This window comes from Rhinopithecus roxellana, chromosome 15, assembly GCF_007565055.1.
Source record: "Rhinopithecus roxellana isolate Shanxi Qingling chromosome 15, ASM756505v1, whole genome shotgun sequence".
Classification (NCBI taxonomy): Eukaryota; Metazoa; Chordata; class Mammalia; order Primates; family Cercopithecidae; genus Rhinopithecus; species Rhinopithecus roxellana.
In genome coordinates, this window is record NC_044563.1 from 130,210,279 (window position 1) to 130,225,967 (window position 15,689).

The 15,689-nt window shown below is 37.2% G+C and overlaps 2 protein-coding genes across 2 annotated transcripts in view; one reads left to right on the forward strand and one right to left on the reverse strand.

Annotated features, from left to right (window-relative positions):
- DDX10 (DEAD-box helicase 10) overlaps positions 1-15,689 on the reverse strand; it is a 283,829-nt gene that overhangs the window by 122,482 nt on the left and 145,658 nt on the right. The gene's annotated exons all lie outside the window — the stretch shown is intronic.
- LOC115893541 (cytochrome c-like) lies at positions 1,317-5,944 on the forward strand. The gene is made up of 2 exons (XM_030917730.1): positions 1,317-1,359; positions 5,646-5,944. Exons 1-2 carry the CDS (start codon positions 1,317-1,319, stop codon positions 5,942-5,944), a joined length of 342 nt encoding a protein of 113 aa, XP_030773590.1.

Genomic DNA, 15,689 nt, shown 5'->3' on the forward strand with positions numbered 1-15,689 from the left:
AGAAATCTCATAGGATTTTTCTTCTTAAAAAATCCATATTTACCAATATTATGTTTTAAGATTTAATAGAAGGCACAACTATAGTAAACCTTGACCATATGCATAAGTTTGAGAATGTGGAAATGAAGAGAAAAATGAAAATCAGATCTGCCTCCACCACCCAACTGTTACTGTAATTTCTTGAGTGAATGGCTACTGCATTAGCCTGTTAGACAGACTCTCTGCGTTCACGCTCATCCCCATTATAGTAAGCCTTGTTGTAATCACTTGTTTACTTCTGTGCTTTTTCCTAACAGATTGTAATTCCCATGAGGGTTAAGACCATTTTTATTCCTTTTTTTTTTTTTTTTTGAGACAGAGTCTTGCTCTGTCTCCGGGCTGGAGTGCAGTGGCCGGATCTCAGCTCACTGCAAGCTCCGCCTCCCGGGTTTACGCCAGTCTCCTGCCTCAGCCTCCCGAGTAGCTGGGACTACAGGCGCCCGCCACCTCGCCCGGCTAGTTTTTTGTATTTTTTTTAGTAGAGACGGGGTTTCACCGTGTTAGCCAGGATGGTCTCGATCTCCTGACCTCGTGATCCACCCGTCTCGGCCTCCCAAGACCATTTTTATTCTATTTGTATCCCCAATGTATCACAGATAGGCCAGCATATAGGAAATATTCAATAATGATTGAAATAAGAATTAGTGAATAAACTACATACGGACTACTTCATTTACTGTTCAGAACAATTGTGAGTCAAATCTTGTTCCTACAAATTTTTAATTAGAAAACTAAAGCTTAATTCAGCAATTTGTTCAAGGTTATATAACTTCAAAGTATTTGACTGTTCATATTCTACAATGCAGTTTCATTTCTGTTCAAACTGCCTTAGAAGACTGTAGCATCATAATTTGACTCAATATTTGCCTTTCAAATGTCTATCAATTTAAGAATGTTTGAGAATTGCTAATTTGAGAAACTCCCATAGCTTTTTTCAACTTTAAATCCATGACCCACTATGAAAGATTTTCAGAGAGCAGAGCATGGCAGCTGAAAGCCAATGAGTTAGAACTTGAGTGTTCCGGATCAAGGGCCTCTCAATGAGGATGGACCCGGAGGACACAAAATGGAATGTGTGTGGATGTGACCTCCTCCATACAGAGCTTCCTCATCTGTGTGGCCCTGCTGCAAGTCACCGCTTTTATCTTAAAGAAATTGGGCAGCATATGAAAATTGGGCATCACATGTGACTGCCAGATATGAAGAACTTGGTTACAGTTTCTACTCCTATCTGCAAATATAGAGGCCCAGAAAGGTGTAAGAGACTCTTCGACTGAATGGACATAAAAATTCTACTTATTAAGAACAAGTTTGGCTCTCGTAACTGAGGTCCATAGCTAAAACATAAAACTATTTGGGAAGTACAAAAAGATGTCTCACGGTCTTGGTATGCCCTTAGGCCTGTGATATTCAGCCTTTTGTGAATGTTAGTTATAACAGTAAACAATGTCAAGCTCCATTTTCTGGCAAGTATTAATTAAAAGGGAACTATGTCTCTATGACAGCTATGTCTGTTTACCCTTATACTTCTATCTACAGTGTATTTGTGAACAGTCCCTTAGTTACACTGTATGAAAGTCAGCACACAACCACATTGACATTTAAGCACAGGACCATTCATCTATGTTTTTAATAAATGTACTAATAAAAAAAAGATTTTCAGACTTTATACATAGCTTGATTAGTTTTAAAAATAATTGTTTTCACATCCAAAAACCTTTTTAAATACTAAATATACTATTTCAAATTATAAGACCCCAACCCTAATTCTCTTCTGATAAGAATCACAGCTATTATGAAATTAATTTTTATGAAATACTTGACTCTTTATCTTGACACATCATGAATTATATCTAGAAAATCATTTAGAAATGCTTCCAAATGTGTATATCCTATAGATAATTCATATTTACTCCAAACAAAGTCCTACAGATAACTGCCTATATTTCCTATCAAAGTTACTCATTTGTCAAGGCTTGATTGGTCCTGATTATATTAAGACAAACTACCAGTAAATGTTAATCTTTTTTCTGCATGATTAATAAGGTCATGCACTACTATTTTCCTTGTGGTTTATAAATTGCAATTCTAATCTACAATGTGATGAAAATGGTTAATGAATACAAAGATATATTGAGCAACAATGACAACTATTTACTACGAAACATCCATGATTCATTTTTAAGTGATCTTAACAGGTGAACATGAATGAGAACAGATGATTATGTCTTGCTTGTTTCCTCCCCACCCCAGACCAATACTACATAGATATGCAGTGATCTCAGTTTTGTTCAAACTTCCTTCTGGTTAAGGAGGACCATAAGGCAAAATCTCTATTGATACTGCCAATATGAACATTCTATACAATGATTTTTGATTGCTACATTCCTCCTTCAGGATTTCTGGTGCCTCCTTCAGGTTTAACTTGGAATACTTTTCCAGAAACTGCATTTTAACCTAACAAACTCTTCCCGAGCATGTGTACCTGTCTCCTTAACTAATATCTTAAGGAAAAAAACTTTCAAATATATCCCCTATACAGTTTCTATTCCCCTCCACTGTTTCTCTCATTTTCCAGATATACATTCCCCCAAACCCTCATTCCAATGCCTACAACATATCTGTCTTCCTTTCCTCAATTTCTTGTTAGAATTAACATAAGTTTCTTAATTTTAAAACACCTCTTTATAGCATTTTGGCCTAATAATTATTTAAATTTTTCACTGTGCCTGCAATTAGTCTAAATAACATGTGAATTTCTGTTCTTGACCCAAGCCCTATCTGACTTTCCTTTCATGCCATTTTCCTTACTTAAGCCTCATTCCCAACTAAGTCTCATTCCCAGCCAAGGTTTACGATCATGTTCATTTATTTATTGTCTTAAATGATTCCTTCTACCTCTTTGAACATTTATAGTGTTACAATATTTAAGGGAAAATCCCATAATTTCCTATTTACTACCTTAGGACATTTTCTTTGGTTTGTTTAAATTGTTCAGGCCACTTACCGTTGTTTTGCTGACTGGGAAATATGTATATTTGCTCTACACCATGACCCTCGGAAAAAAACAAAGCCACTATAGTGACAAAAATCTCAGATATTTCCTGCTGTTTAACAAAATTATGAAACCACTCATATTTTGCTGTAGGAATCCAATTTTTAACCTGCCACTTTTAATAAATATTTCCATATTAGGAAGCAAGCAGCTGGAAGCAATTTAGAGAAACGGTGCCTGATACATTTTTCCGTTCTCTTTTTAGATTTCTAGAACGACAGTATTGATTTCATTTTTAACTTGTGTCCAAATTGGCTATATAAATTTCTCATCTCTCACAGCTTTTGGAATTCTTCTAGAACTCAGAAATTTTATAAGCTACACAGCAAAAAATAAAAATAAAAATAAAAGGGCCAGGCGCGGTGGCTCAAGCCTGTAATCCCAGCACTTTGGGAGGCCAAGATGGGCGGATCACGAGGTCAGGAGATCGAGACCATTCTGGCTAACCCGGTGAAACCCCGTCTCTACTAAAAAAAATATAAAAAAACTAGCCGGGCGAGGAGGTGGCGGGCGCCTGTAGTCCCAGCTGCTGGGGAGGCTGAGGCAGGAGAATGGCGTGAATCTGGGAGGCGGAGCTTGCAGTGAGCCAAGATCTGGCCACTGCACTCCAGCCTGGGTGACAGAGCGAGACTCCGTCTCAAAAAAAAATAAAAATAAAAATAAAAAATAAAAACCAGTAACATTAAAAGGAAAGGTAACTTGTGTCACATGGTCATTTGGCTAACAGGGTTAAAGGAAACTGACCACATAGGGGAGGCAACAAGGCAATAATGAACTAAGTTAAAAGTCCCAGGACAGGACAGGTGCGGTGGCTCATGCCTGTAATCCCAGCACTTTGCAAGGCCAAGGCGGATGGATCACTTGAGGTCAGGAGTTCGAGACCAGCCTGGCCAACATAGTGAAACCTCATCTCTACTAAAAACACAAAAATTAGCCATGCGTGGTGGTGAGCACCTGCAATCCCAGCTACTGGGGAGGCTGAGGCAGGAGAATCACTTGAACCTGGCAAGCAGAGGTTGCAGTGAACCAAGTTGCACCACTGCACTCCAGCCTGGGACACTGAGCAAGACCCTGTTTCAAAAAAGAGTCCTGGGACAGAAATCATGAAACTATTTCAAACAATATGACACTATGATATACTTCTCTTAGGGGAGTGTCTCAGCTATCTACACTTCTACCACCTTCCTTCCAAGTGATACCAGAGACTCAGCAAGAATGTGCCAGTAGCTAATTTAATTAGAATTTGTTTGAACAAAATGGGAGAGCATCAAAATAACGTTCAAGATGTTTCACTGTACATTTGACTGAGAATTCCACAATTGGCTCCAACACCTATAAGAAAAGCATACTACTTGACAGTCTGGCTAGTGTGGCTTAAAGCAGAGTTTCTGTAAATTCATTCATCATTAAAGTCTAAACAAACAAATGCCATATAACACTAGCTATTCAGTGAACCACCAATTTTTACAAGTATACAAAAACACACACAAGCATGTGCATCTATACTATCTATAACCCTGTTAGCCAAATCACAGAGAATCTCTCTATGATTTAAAGCCTTCAAAAAGAACTACAATAATGGAAGACAGATATATGCTAAATTCAAACTGCGTTTGGTACCTGGTTGCCATTTGTTGGTACCATTTTTAACACAGTATTTTAAGACATTTAAGAGATGTTAAAGCTGTCCTCTTGGCCGCCCAAAAGGAGATCATCATTGTTACGTCTGACATTTTTCTATAACGACTTATGTTATTAAATCCCAATACACACATGGGCTGTATGTTAACAGAAAGTGAAACAAGCATCACTGCCACAGCCAAACTATGTTCACAACTACCATGTGCAGTAAAGTTTCCAAGTTCTACCTTGTATTGTATACAAATATTAGCTAAGCAGAAAGGACCAAGTGAAAAGTCAAAGGCTACCCTATGTGTACTACGTTTCAACAAAAAAGTGCCAGGATGATGTCCAACATTATTCAAAATTGGATATTCTTACACATACCATTTGTAAAACTGTGGTGTGCAAAGCCACACAGTGGTGATTAAAAAAAAAATACTGGAATCATTACAGAACTTGGAAGGGTAAAAGGACCCTCCAGGATCACCTAGAGAAACACCACCTACCCACTCCCAATCCCTGGAAAGTCAAGACAGAATTTCAAGATCACATAGACAATATCAGCAAAGTCAGGGCTAGAACCCCAAACCCTCCAAAAACCTAGTCTGTGCTCCTACCCTGACACTGTATATAAGAATATCTTATATTTCATCTTAGCCAAATGGCCGAGAAGCAATATATAACAGTATCTCCAATGGAAACACCTTAGAGCTAGACCTTCCTCTGTGAATCACAGTTTTCCTAAGCAATACTGAGAGACCTCATAAAATAAGAAGAGTGGATTGACAGCAAATGTTCTCTTTAAAATGAAAAGAATCCTTGAAGAAATTCATTTTTAAAAGTGTAATTTTCAAGACAGCGGGACATCCCGCTTCACAGAGGGAACCTTCATAGTGTTAGTGATGGAAGAGAATTAAATATGGGAAAGGCAAGAAGATTTTTGTTCAGAAGTGTGCCCACGGCCACACGGTGGAAAAGGGAGGCCAGCACAAGACTGGGCCTAATCTCCATAGTCTCTTCGGGTGGAAGACAGGAGAAGCTGTTGGATTCTCTTACACAGACACCAGTAAGAACAAAGGCATCACCTGGGGAAAGGATACACTGATGCACTATTTGGAGGCTCCCAAGAACAACATCCCGGGAACAAAAATTATCTCTGCCGGCATTAAGAAGAAGGCAGAAAGGGCAGACTTGATAACTAATCTCAAAAACGCTACTAATGAGTAATAATTGGCCACTGCCTTATTTATTACAAAACAGAAATGTTTCATGACTTTTTTATGTGTACCATAATTTAATAGATCTCACATACCAGAATTCAGATAATCAGTGACAGAATATTTTGTTCGGCAGTCCTGATTTAAAACTAAGACTGGCTTGTGGTTAAATGAGTATGTTGGTTTTTTGAATTTTAATAGTAATTCCAATTCAGTAAATGCTAACACTATCTACCCCTTCTAAAGATATGATTCAATTTCGTTAGTAATGTTCAACTTTTCACAAAGATGAATGCCATCTTAAAACTTAATAGAGATTGGTTTTATATTTAGATTTATATAATGGTTATGTGAATATATTGAAATACTGGGGAAATTCCTTCACACTGTCCCAGAATCAAGCAAGATTCATCTGTGTTTCATGTTCATTTGCCTCTTAAAGCCAAGAGTTGAAGATAAGGTAGCAATGTCTACTTTATATTTTTGGCCTTAACTATGCCAATCTAATTAGATTCCTTGTATCTGAAATGATTCCTTTTACATATTGAAAGGCATTTTAGTGTGGTTTATGTGTAATATCAAATAAAGATAATTTAACACCTCACATTTTTTAAAAAGCGTTTTCTTTTGTTCATAAAAGGACCATAGGAATGACTAAACCTGACCTCTAATTTCTTCTCTCTCAAAAGCAGAACGTATGACGGAAAGAAAAAAAAATACTCTATCCCTCAATGCTCTGCACTACTTTACAATTTCCATCTGTCCCCATTAGCCATTAATCATTAAAAAAAGTTTGACAGCCATTTACAGTTGTTAGCAGATTTTTGCTTATTAGTTTTTTTTCCTATCTCCTACCTTAGAATGAGTCCCTGCTTGTTCGTTAGTAAATCGTCACACTAAAATGCAGTATTTTCAGAAATACAACCTCCAATAAAAACAACTGTATATCAATCCGCAAATAATAATTTTAATAAAACTTTTACTAGTCCCCCAAACTCCATGCTGCATAATCAATGTTTTAAAAATCATTCTCCTTCCTACCATCCCAGACAGACTAGAAAATTCAAGACCTATCGGCCAGGCACCGTGGCTCACGCCTGTAATCCCAGCACTCTGGGAGGCCGAGGTGAGCGGATCACGAGTTCAAGAGATCGAGACCATCCTGGCTAATACGGCAAAACCCCGTCTCTACTAAAAATACAAAAAAATAGCCAAGTATGGTGGTGGGTGACTGTAATCCCAGCTACGTGGCCGGCTGAGGCAGGAGAATGGCGTGAACCTGGGAGGCGGAGCTTGCAGTAAGCAGAGATCCCACCACTGCACTGCAGCCTGGGCGGCAGAGCAAAATTCTGTCTTGGAAAAAAAAAAGAAAAGAAAAAGAAAGAAAAGAAAAGAAAATTTAAGACTATCAATATGCTTGAAATTCTTCCCCTAACAGCAAATTTATGTGAGGATTCACCGCTGAATATCTTGAGATATTTGAGACTTCTTATCACCTTCTATCCTCAGCCCTTTGTTGATGTTTCTCATGATGTTTCTTACACTCTACTTGTGTTTTTAAAAGCTTCTTTTACTTCATCCCTCTGAAACACCCAACTCCCTGAGGGAATGAGCTTTGTCATACTCATCTTGTAATTCCTTGAGCAAGCACATACACCACGCTTAAACAAATCAATCATTATTTCTGGAACTAAGTTGAGCTTGGGCTAATCAAGATCAATTTTCTTTGAGAATAACACTCAAAGACTCTGAAATGCATTCTACTGTTACCTATTCTGATATCAGTTTGCTTAAATAGCACAGAAATAAGCATATTTCACATTTAACTTGACATTTATTTGTTGAGAAAACTGATCCACAGGCTCTAGGCAATAAAGTCTGATTCACAGTTTGAAAACACCGGGAGTCACTGTGGGCAGCCTAGACCATGAGCTGGAATCACTCCATCATCCTCTTTCCCAGCAAGAGAGGCTGCAACCACGCTCGACTTCTGACAGGACCATGGCTTCCTCCCTCAGCAAGGCAGACCCAACTTCCCATGAACCTCAAAGTCTCCACATGCCTGACAGCTTAATTTCTCAGATGACTGCAGGCATCCACAACTATAGTGTCTGGTTTGTAGGATTATACACTGATACGTTTGATAGGCCACTTATTCTAAAAGAAGGGAGAACAATAAGGGAAGGGATATCTCAAGTGGAACAAAAATCTACGCTGTGTCTAGCAGATTGGCAAAACTCTGGGAACCTCCTATGTGGAATAAGAGGGAAACAGGGAAACCACCTCCTTTCCCTACTTGATCCTGGCTTTGTAAACATTCCCTTTTCCCAACAAAGTGTATTCCTTAATCCATGCCATATGACATCGTGACATTTCTCCGGATCTCTGATGACAAGTGCCAATCCAGATGGGACCTACCTGACAAATCTAAACCTTTCAGAGTTTAGTGAATAGTAGTTAATAACAGATGCCATGTGCCAAACACCATGCCAGAAGTTTTATATTTCATTTACTCAGCACAACCACCTTTTTGAGGAACTGCCTGCATTTTACAGATGATGAAATAATTATTCAGCTAAAAAGGACAGAAGCATGCTCTAAACTCAGGTTTAGCAAACTTCAAAATTTATCTTCTTGAGCTTTGAAGCTGTACTCTTCTCAGGCCTCCACAATTCCACTGATTGAAATAAACTTTAAGAACACTGCCTGTAGGAAGATTAAGTCTACTCCGTAAATGTTGAACCCTATAATCTCCCTCAGAAATAGGCGTACAGTTTCTACTTGAACAAACCCTTTGACAGAAAATTCACTAAATAAAACATGTTGTACTGGGACACCTATTCCTATTCTTCTTGTATATTTTTAAAAATAATTTTATCAACGGAAAACTACTGTTTTTACTTTTTTGAAAAAATGTGTCATTTCCAAATGAAACAGGCAATTTATACTGGTCAAAATGCCAATCTAAATGTTTTCTTCAAGTTCTAATATTACCCTCAAGAGGGCTATGCTGGTATTGAAAGCAAAGACAAATTGCATTTTCTTCTGTTACTCTAGAAATAGGACAATAGTAATTACAAGTAGAGGTAAAATAAAGCTAGGGGAAAAAAACAGGAAAGGTAATACGAGTTCTGTGACAAGCTTCAGTGGTAACTATGGGCCAAAAGATAGCATGTATAGAACAAAACAGACATGGAAAAGGACAGCTGTACAGAGCTAAGACAGGTATAGTTATTAAAAAGAGACAATGTGAAAACAAAGTCACAAGAAAGGAAGGAACAAGGAAGAGCAAAAACTCTATGAAAACAATCTCCTCTCATGTGTTGCAAAAACATCGCACCATACTGCCAAGTCACTCTCCCCACCAACAGAACCCCAAAACCATCAACTTTAAATTGGGAAAATAGAATAATTACACCAACAATGGTAAACTTTGAGAATTGCTTAAACAGATACTAACAAGACGCAAAATAATTGCCATCCATCTCCCAAATATATTCTCTAGGACACCAAAAGAACGTCTGAGATACAAAACTACAAGTGATATGTCCCCCAAAAAGGGGCATACTGGAACATAAAATCAATCTTTGGCATTCAGTGTGGTCATTTCCAAGTTAGTATGTTATTCCTAACCAGTACTGTTCACAGCATATTCTACACTGTTTCTTCTCCAAGCACTTTGGTTATTTGCACCATACAATAATTTAAAGGATTCAGTTGACTCACTAATAAATGAAATATTAAATAACTTAATGATGATCCTAATAAATGATTTTCCTCAACTAATTTTGAATACATTTAACTTCAATCAAATGAAGTAAACAGGTTGACTAAAATTTTCTATTAAAATGCAATTAATACTCTACTATTCTATTAAGATTCCTGGAGTTACATTATGAAACTCACTCATAATTTGCCTCATTCCAAACCTAAGAGGTTAAATGTCAAAACTTCCTAATAAAGACCACAAACTACCAAATAAGAGCTTGGTCACAATAGTTACTGTGGTCAGCTATTTGAGAACCTCCAGGAAGCCTCATTTGACTAAAGCACGCTATATAGTTAATTTTCAACTTGCTTTGGAATGAGCCTCACATTTTAGGAATAATTAATTAACTGCCTCTCACTGTTCTGTCACTAGAAAAAGACCTTCACCTTGATAATGGTATTGAAATAAACTCGACCTTACTCAGAAGCATGCATGTCCATTGGTGAGGGTAGGGGACACTGATAGGAGGAAATAGGAATGTGTGTGAATATCTAATCAGTTTCCAGAGTTGCTTTTCCCTGAGCTACATCGTGGCATCCTCCTTCAGTTTACTTTAAAGACAGGTATTAAAACACTGCTGTATAAAATTCACTATTTTGCGTTTCACAGGACAGTTGTTGAAATAAGAAAAGCTGTGCTTCTCCAAAGTAGCAGAATGTTGTCTCCTTATAGACAAGATGTTCTTTTTGTTTTCGCAGTCAAGACTTCAGAGGCAAATGCCTGATCCACATTTAAGAACTATGTAAAATCTTGTATGAGCTGCATATTAAGTTTCCCACCAGTCATTCCTATTCTATCTGTACTTTACATGCCCTGCTGTTTTCTATTTTAATACATTTTAAAGCACTTTATAAGCTACTTCAAATTCCTTGTACGATTAGGAGGGATAAAATACGAACTACAAAGAATAAAGGAAGCTCGGTCATTTATTCAACGAACACTGGCTATCTACTCTACTCTAAGTACCATTCTAGACACCTGGGGTACAGTAGAGTTTGCATTCTAGTGAGGAGACAGACAAATATGCACATATGTCAAGGAGTTTTTAAGTGTTAGAGACAACGGTAAGGCACTAGGGAGTAACTGGGCAGAAGGTAACAATTTTAGAAATATAGGGAAGGCCTTTCTAAAGAAGGTGCAAAGATCTAAAAGAAATGAAACATGAACTCATGCAATGATCTCGATAAAGAGTTCTAGGTGGAGAAAACAGTAATGCAAAGGCCCATAAATGGAAATTAGTTTGTTGTTTTCAAGAAACAAAAAATTAGGATGACTGGACTAGAGTGGGCAGGGTGGAAGGCGAAAAGAGAAAAAGACACAAAGGAAGATTCTGTATTATATAAAGCCTCATAGGACAGAGTCAGGAGGTAGATTTCACCCTGAATATGAAAGAAAGAATACAGCAAGTCCTCACTTAACACTGTTTATGTTGATAAGTTCTTGGAAACTGCAAATTTAAGCGAAACAACTACTGTATAACAAAACCAATTTTGCCATAGGCTAATTGATACAAACCAGAGTTCATTTCCTAAGGCATAAAGAATACCATTTTTCTTAAAGTCAGAGTTTCCAGTAACCCATTTATGACGTTAAGTGACGACTTTACTGTGTGCATTTTGACTGAGATACATGATATAATCTTGTTTATTTTGGAAGGTGGGGGTTGCCTGCTATGAAGATTTAATAGGACCAAGGAAAGTGAAAAAGAAAACCAATTAGAAGGTTATTTTATTGGCCGGACTTGGTGGCTCATGCCTGTAATCCCAGTGCTTTAGGAGGCTGAGACGGGCGGATGACCTGAGGTCAGGAGTACGAGACCAGCCTGGCCAAAAAGGTGAAAACTTGTCTCTACTAAAAAATACAAAAATTAGCTGGGCCTGGTGGTGGGCGCCTGTAATCTCAGCTACCTGGGAGGCTAAGGCACGACAATCACTTGAACCTAGGAGGCAGCTAGATTGCAGTGAGCCAAGATCGTGCCACTGTACTCCAGCCTGGGCGACAAGGTGAGAGAAAGAGGAGAGAAAGAGGAGAGAAAGAGGAGAGGAGAAAGAGGAAGAAAGAGGAGAGGAGAGGGGAGGAGAGGGGAGGGAGGGAGGGGATGGGAGGGGGAGGGAGGGGAGGGGGGGGGAGGGGAGGGGACATCGAGGAAAGGAAGGAAAGGAAAGGAAAAAGGAAAAAGAAAGGAAAGGAAAGAAAGAAAAAAGAAAGGAAAGAAGGAAGGAAGGAAGGAAGGAAGGAAGGAAGAAGGAAGGAAGGAAGGAAGGAAGGAGGAAGAAGGAAGGAAGGAAGGAAGGAAGGAAAGAAAGAAAGAAAGAAAGAAAGAAGAAAGAAAGAAAGAAGAAAGAAAGAAAGGAAAGAAAGGAGAAGGAAGAAGGAAAGAAGAAAGAAAGAAGGAAGAAGAAAGACAGACGGAAAGAAAGAAAAAGGAAGGAAGGAAGGAAGGAGAAAGAGAAAGAGAGAAAGGGAGAAAGAGAAAGAGAGAAAGAAAGAAAAAGAAAGAAAGAAAGAAAGAGAGAGAGAGAGAAAGGAAGGAAGGAAGGAAGAAGGAAGGAAGGAAGGAAGGAAGGAAGGAAGGAAGGAAGGAGGAAGGAGAAAGAAAGAGAAAGAAAGAGAAAGAGAAAGAAAGGAAAGAGAGAAAGAGAGAAAGAGAGACAGACAGACAGAAAGACAGAAAGAAAGAAAGAAAGAAAGAAAGGAAGAAAGAAAGAAAGAAAGAAAGAAAGAAAGAGAAAGAAAGACAGACAGACAGACAAAGAAAAACAGAAAGAGGAAGGAAGGAAGGAAGGAAGGAAGGAAGGAAGGAAGGAAGGAAGGAAGGAAGGAAGGAAGGAAGGAAGGAAGGAAGGAGAAAGAAAGAGAAAGAGAGGGAAAGAGAAAGAGAGAAAGAAAGAGAAGAAAGAGAGAGAGAAAGAAAGAGAGAGAGAGAGAAGGAAAGAAGGAAGGAAGGAAGGAAGGAAGGAAGGAAGGAAGGAAGGAAGGAAGGAAGGAAGGAAGGAAGGAAGGAAGGAAGGAAGGAAGGAAAGAAAGAAAAAGAAAGAGAAAGAAAGAAAGAAAAAGAAAGAAAGAAAGAAGGAAAGAAAGTTGGTTGGTTATTTTATTGGTCTACACACAAGATAGAGGGTTTGAATTAGGGCAGTAAGTGAACGATGTGGTAGAGACTGGATATATTTTGAAGTACACTAGACTCCTTAAAGGGGTAGATCTGGGAGATAAAAGACTTAGAGAAAACTCATGGGTTCTTGGTCTGAGTCTGAGTGAATGAATAAATGGTGTTAAACATCCAAGAGATATTAAATAACTAGTTAAAAGAAGTTTACAAAAGTAGAACAGGCTTAGGACATATACTTGGATTAGCATATGATTTTTAAAGAAAAGGTCTTACTAAATTTGCCTAGGGACCATATGTAGATGGAGATTAGAATATAAGGCAAAGCCTTGGGGATATTCCCCATCATTTAAAGATGGGAAAAGAAGGAGGAACCAGCAAATACAACCAAGAAAGAGCAACCAGTGAAAACTGGAACAAATCCAGGTAAAGTATGATGTGCCAAAAGCTAAGGGAAGAGGGCAATTCCCAAAAAAAAGAAAATATGTTGCTAGGATGTTAAGATGAGTCCTAATAATTGATACTTGAGTTTAGCAAAATGGGAATTGTTCCAGACCATAGCAAGAAAAGTTTCAACAGACTGGCAGGGACAAAAACCTGATGTGAATAGATTCAAAAGAAAATGTAAGGTAAGGTAGTGAAAACTGTTTAAGCTACTCATTAAAGGAATTCTCTTCCTCATCCTTTCATGATGAGGGTCCAGATTTCAATCTAGTGTTATTGAGTCTAAAATTTAGCTATATAATGGGTTACTTTAATATACTAGAACGAGTATCTAGTCATCAATTTTTACATTTTCCAGAAAATTGAGGATTATAAAGAATTCTTATCACTGTGTATATTAGGAAAAAAAATCAAAAGGAATCCAAAAGCATTTTAATAAGCGTTCTCTGAATAAAATGTTATATATCCATTCATACAATGGGACACATGACAGGATTAAATTTAAGCTCTTAAGTATGATATTATAGAATTATACAGTTGACCCTTGAACAATATGGTTTTGACCTTTGAGGGTCCACTCATACACAGATTGTTTCTAACCAAATCATACGGAATTTGCAGGATGTGAAACCTGTGTATACAGGTCATCCTTTCACTTACATCAGTTTCTCAGTGCTGACTGGACTGCAGAGCTTGAGTGTGCACAGATTTGGAGCCAACCCCCTGCATATGCCAAGGGATAACTATATTTACTCACTTGACAGCTTCCCCTAGTATTGATAATTTTTTTTTTAAAGGCCACAAATCATAATATCAAGTCTGCTCTGTAACTTAAAATGTGTTGGGTAAAGGAGTATGTATGTTTGTATACATAGGGAAAACAGACCCAGAAGTATATAAACTAAAAGGTAATGTTACATCAAAGTATATGAGAGGAATATGCTTGATTTTTGTTTTCTTTGTATTTATTTTTCAAATTTTTAGCAGAAGAGTAAATGAATGGCAATAATTACTATTCATAATAAGATTTGCTGATAAAAATGTTAAAAATAAAGAACATTCCTACTTATACTTCTAGATTAGCTCTAATGTCAATAAAATAAGTCTTTCCTGATTCCACTTTTCTGCCTCATCTCTAACAAGCTGGGCAATGAGCCCTCGTCTATGCTCCCAGAGACTATATCATTAAACTGTCGGTTTCTTAGGATTTATAATCCACTAGATTATTTAATCAGTGGCACTAAACATGGGTAAATTGTGGATATTCAGATAAATATTAGCTGATTTAACTTATTCCTAAAACAAATATATTGATGTATTATAATCTTCCCCCTAATGATTATTAACTTAATTACAAAGGATCATTTTTCTTTTTAAAGTGACATTTGAAGATAGAGTCATTCCAAAAGTTTGACAGATTTTTTTTGTTATTCTAGGATTCAAGATTTTAAGCTCAAGATTGTATGAAGCAGAAAATCTCTGATGCTATATTAGTTTTTATATAATGCATTTTACATTTTTATTGCATTCAATCTCCTATGGTAATCAATGATACATAAAAAAGGTACAGATAGTGGTGTGATGGCTTGTCATCCAAAACTGCTAGAGATCAGAGCTGAGAGTGAATTCCCTAAACCTGGGGAAAATAATAATCACATTTGATTTAGGACCTAAAGCAAAAATCAACATTTCACAAATTATGTTAATTAAAAATGAAAAATGCCATGGTTACAAATAGAGACTAATAAAGGGGAAGAAAAATTCACCCTTTAGACTGCAAATAATCTTTATACAAAAAATTAAAACTAGACAAGGCCATGTTTCATTTACAATACAAAGACCTACCATCTCTTAGTCTATGTCTACACCATCTGAGTAGCTAGAGAAATGTAACCTTTCTGGAATACATATTACTCTATACTTCCCAATAAAGCTTTGGGTGGAAGGTAAAGAATAGGGAGGAGGAGACGAAAAAACATCCAGAATAAACCCTTACGGTGGATTGCCCAAATTTACACCACCAGAAGTCTCCAAGTCAAGAAATAAACATAAAAACAGTTTAAGTTCAGAATTTCAGCAAACTCTGACGAGAAATAAGTATGAGTAACACTCTAATATATTTAAACATTATAAACAAACATATACAGATCAATGAAACAGAAAGACCAAAAACAGACCCAAAATACATAAGGTTTTCAGATAAAGTTGACAGGTTAAATCACTAGAAAAGATTGACTAATGAGCAATATTGGAATAATTAGGTAGTTATATAGAAAAAAATAAAGCTGGATCCACACTTCACATCTTGCAACAGAATTCCAAATGAATCAAAAGCTTAGATGCAAAATATTAAACCATAAAAGTACTAGAATTCTCCCAGGGTTTATTATTTTATAATATTAGAGTAGTGAAGGCCCTGTTCAACTTTAACATGAA

Coding starts and splice junctions, on each gene's coding strand:
- LOC115893541 (XM_030917730.1), top strand. CDS start 1,317: ATGGACATAAAAATTCTACTTATTAAGAACAAGTTTGGCTCTC. Junction 1,360..5,645: donor TAAGAACAAGTTTGGCTCTC/GTAACTGAGGTC, acceptor AATATGGGAAAG/GCAAGAAGATTTTTGTTCAG.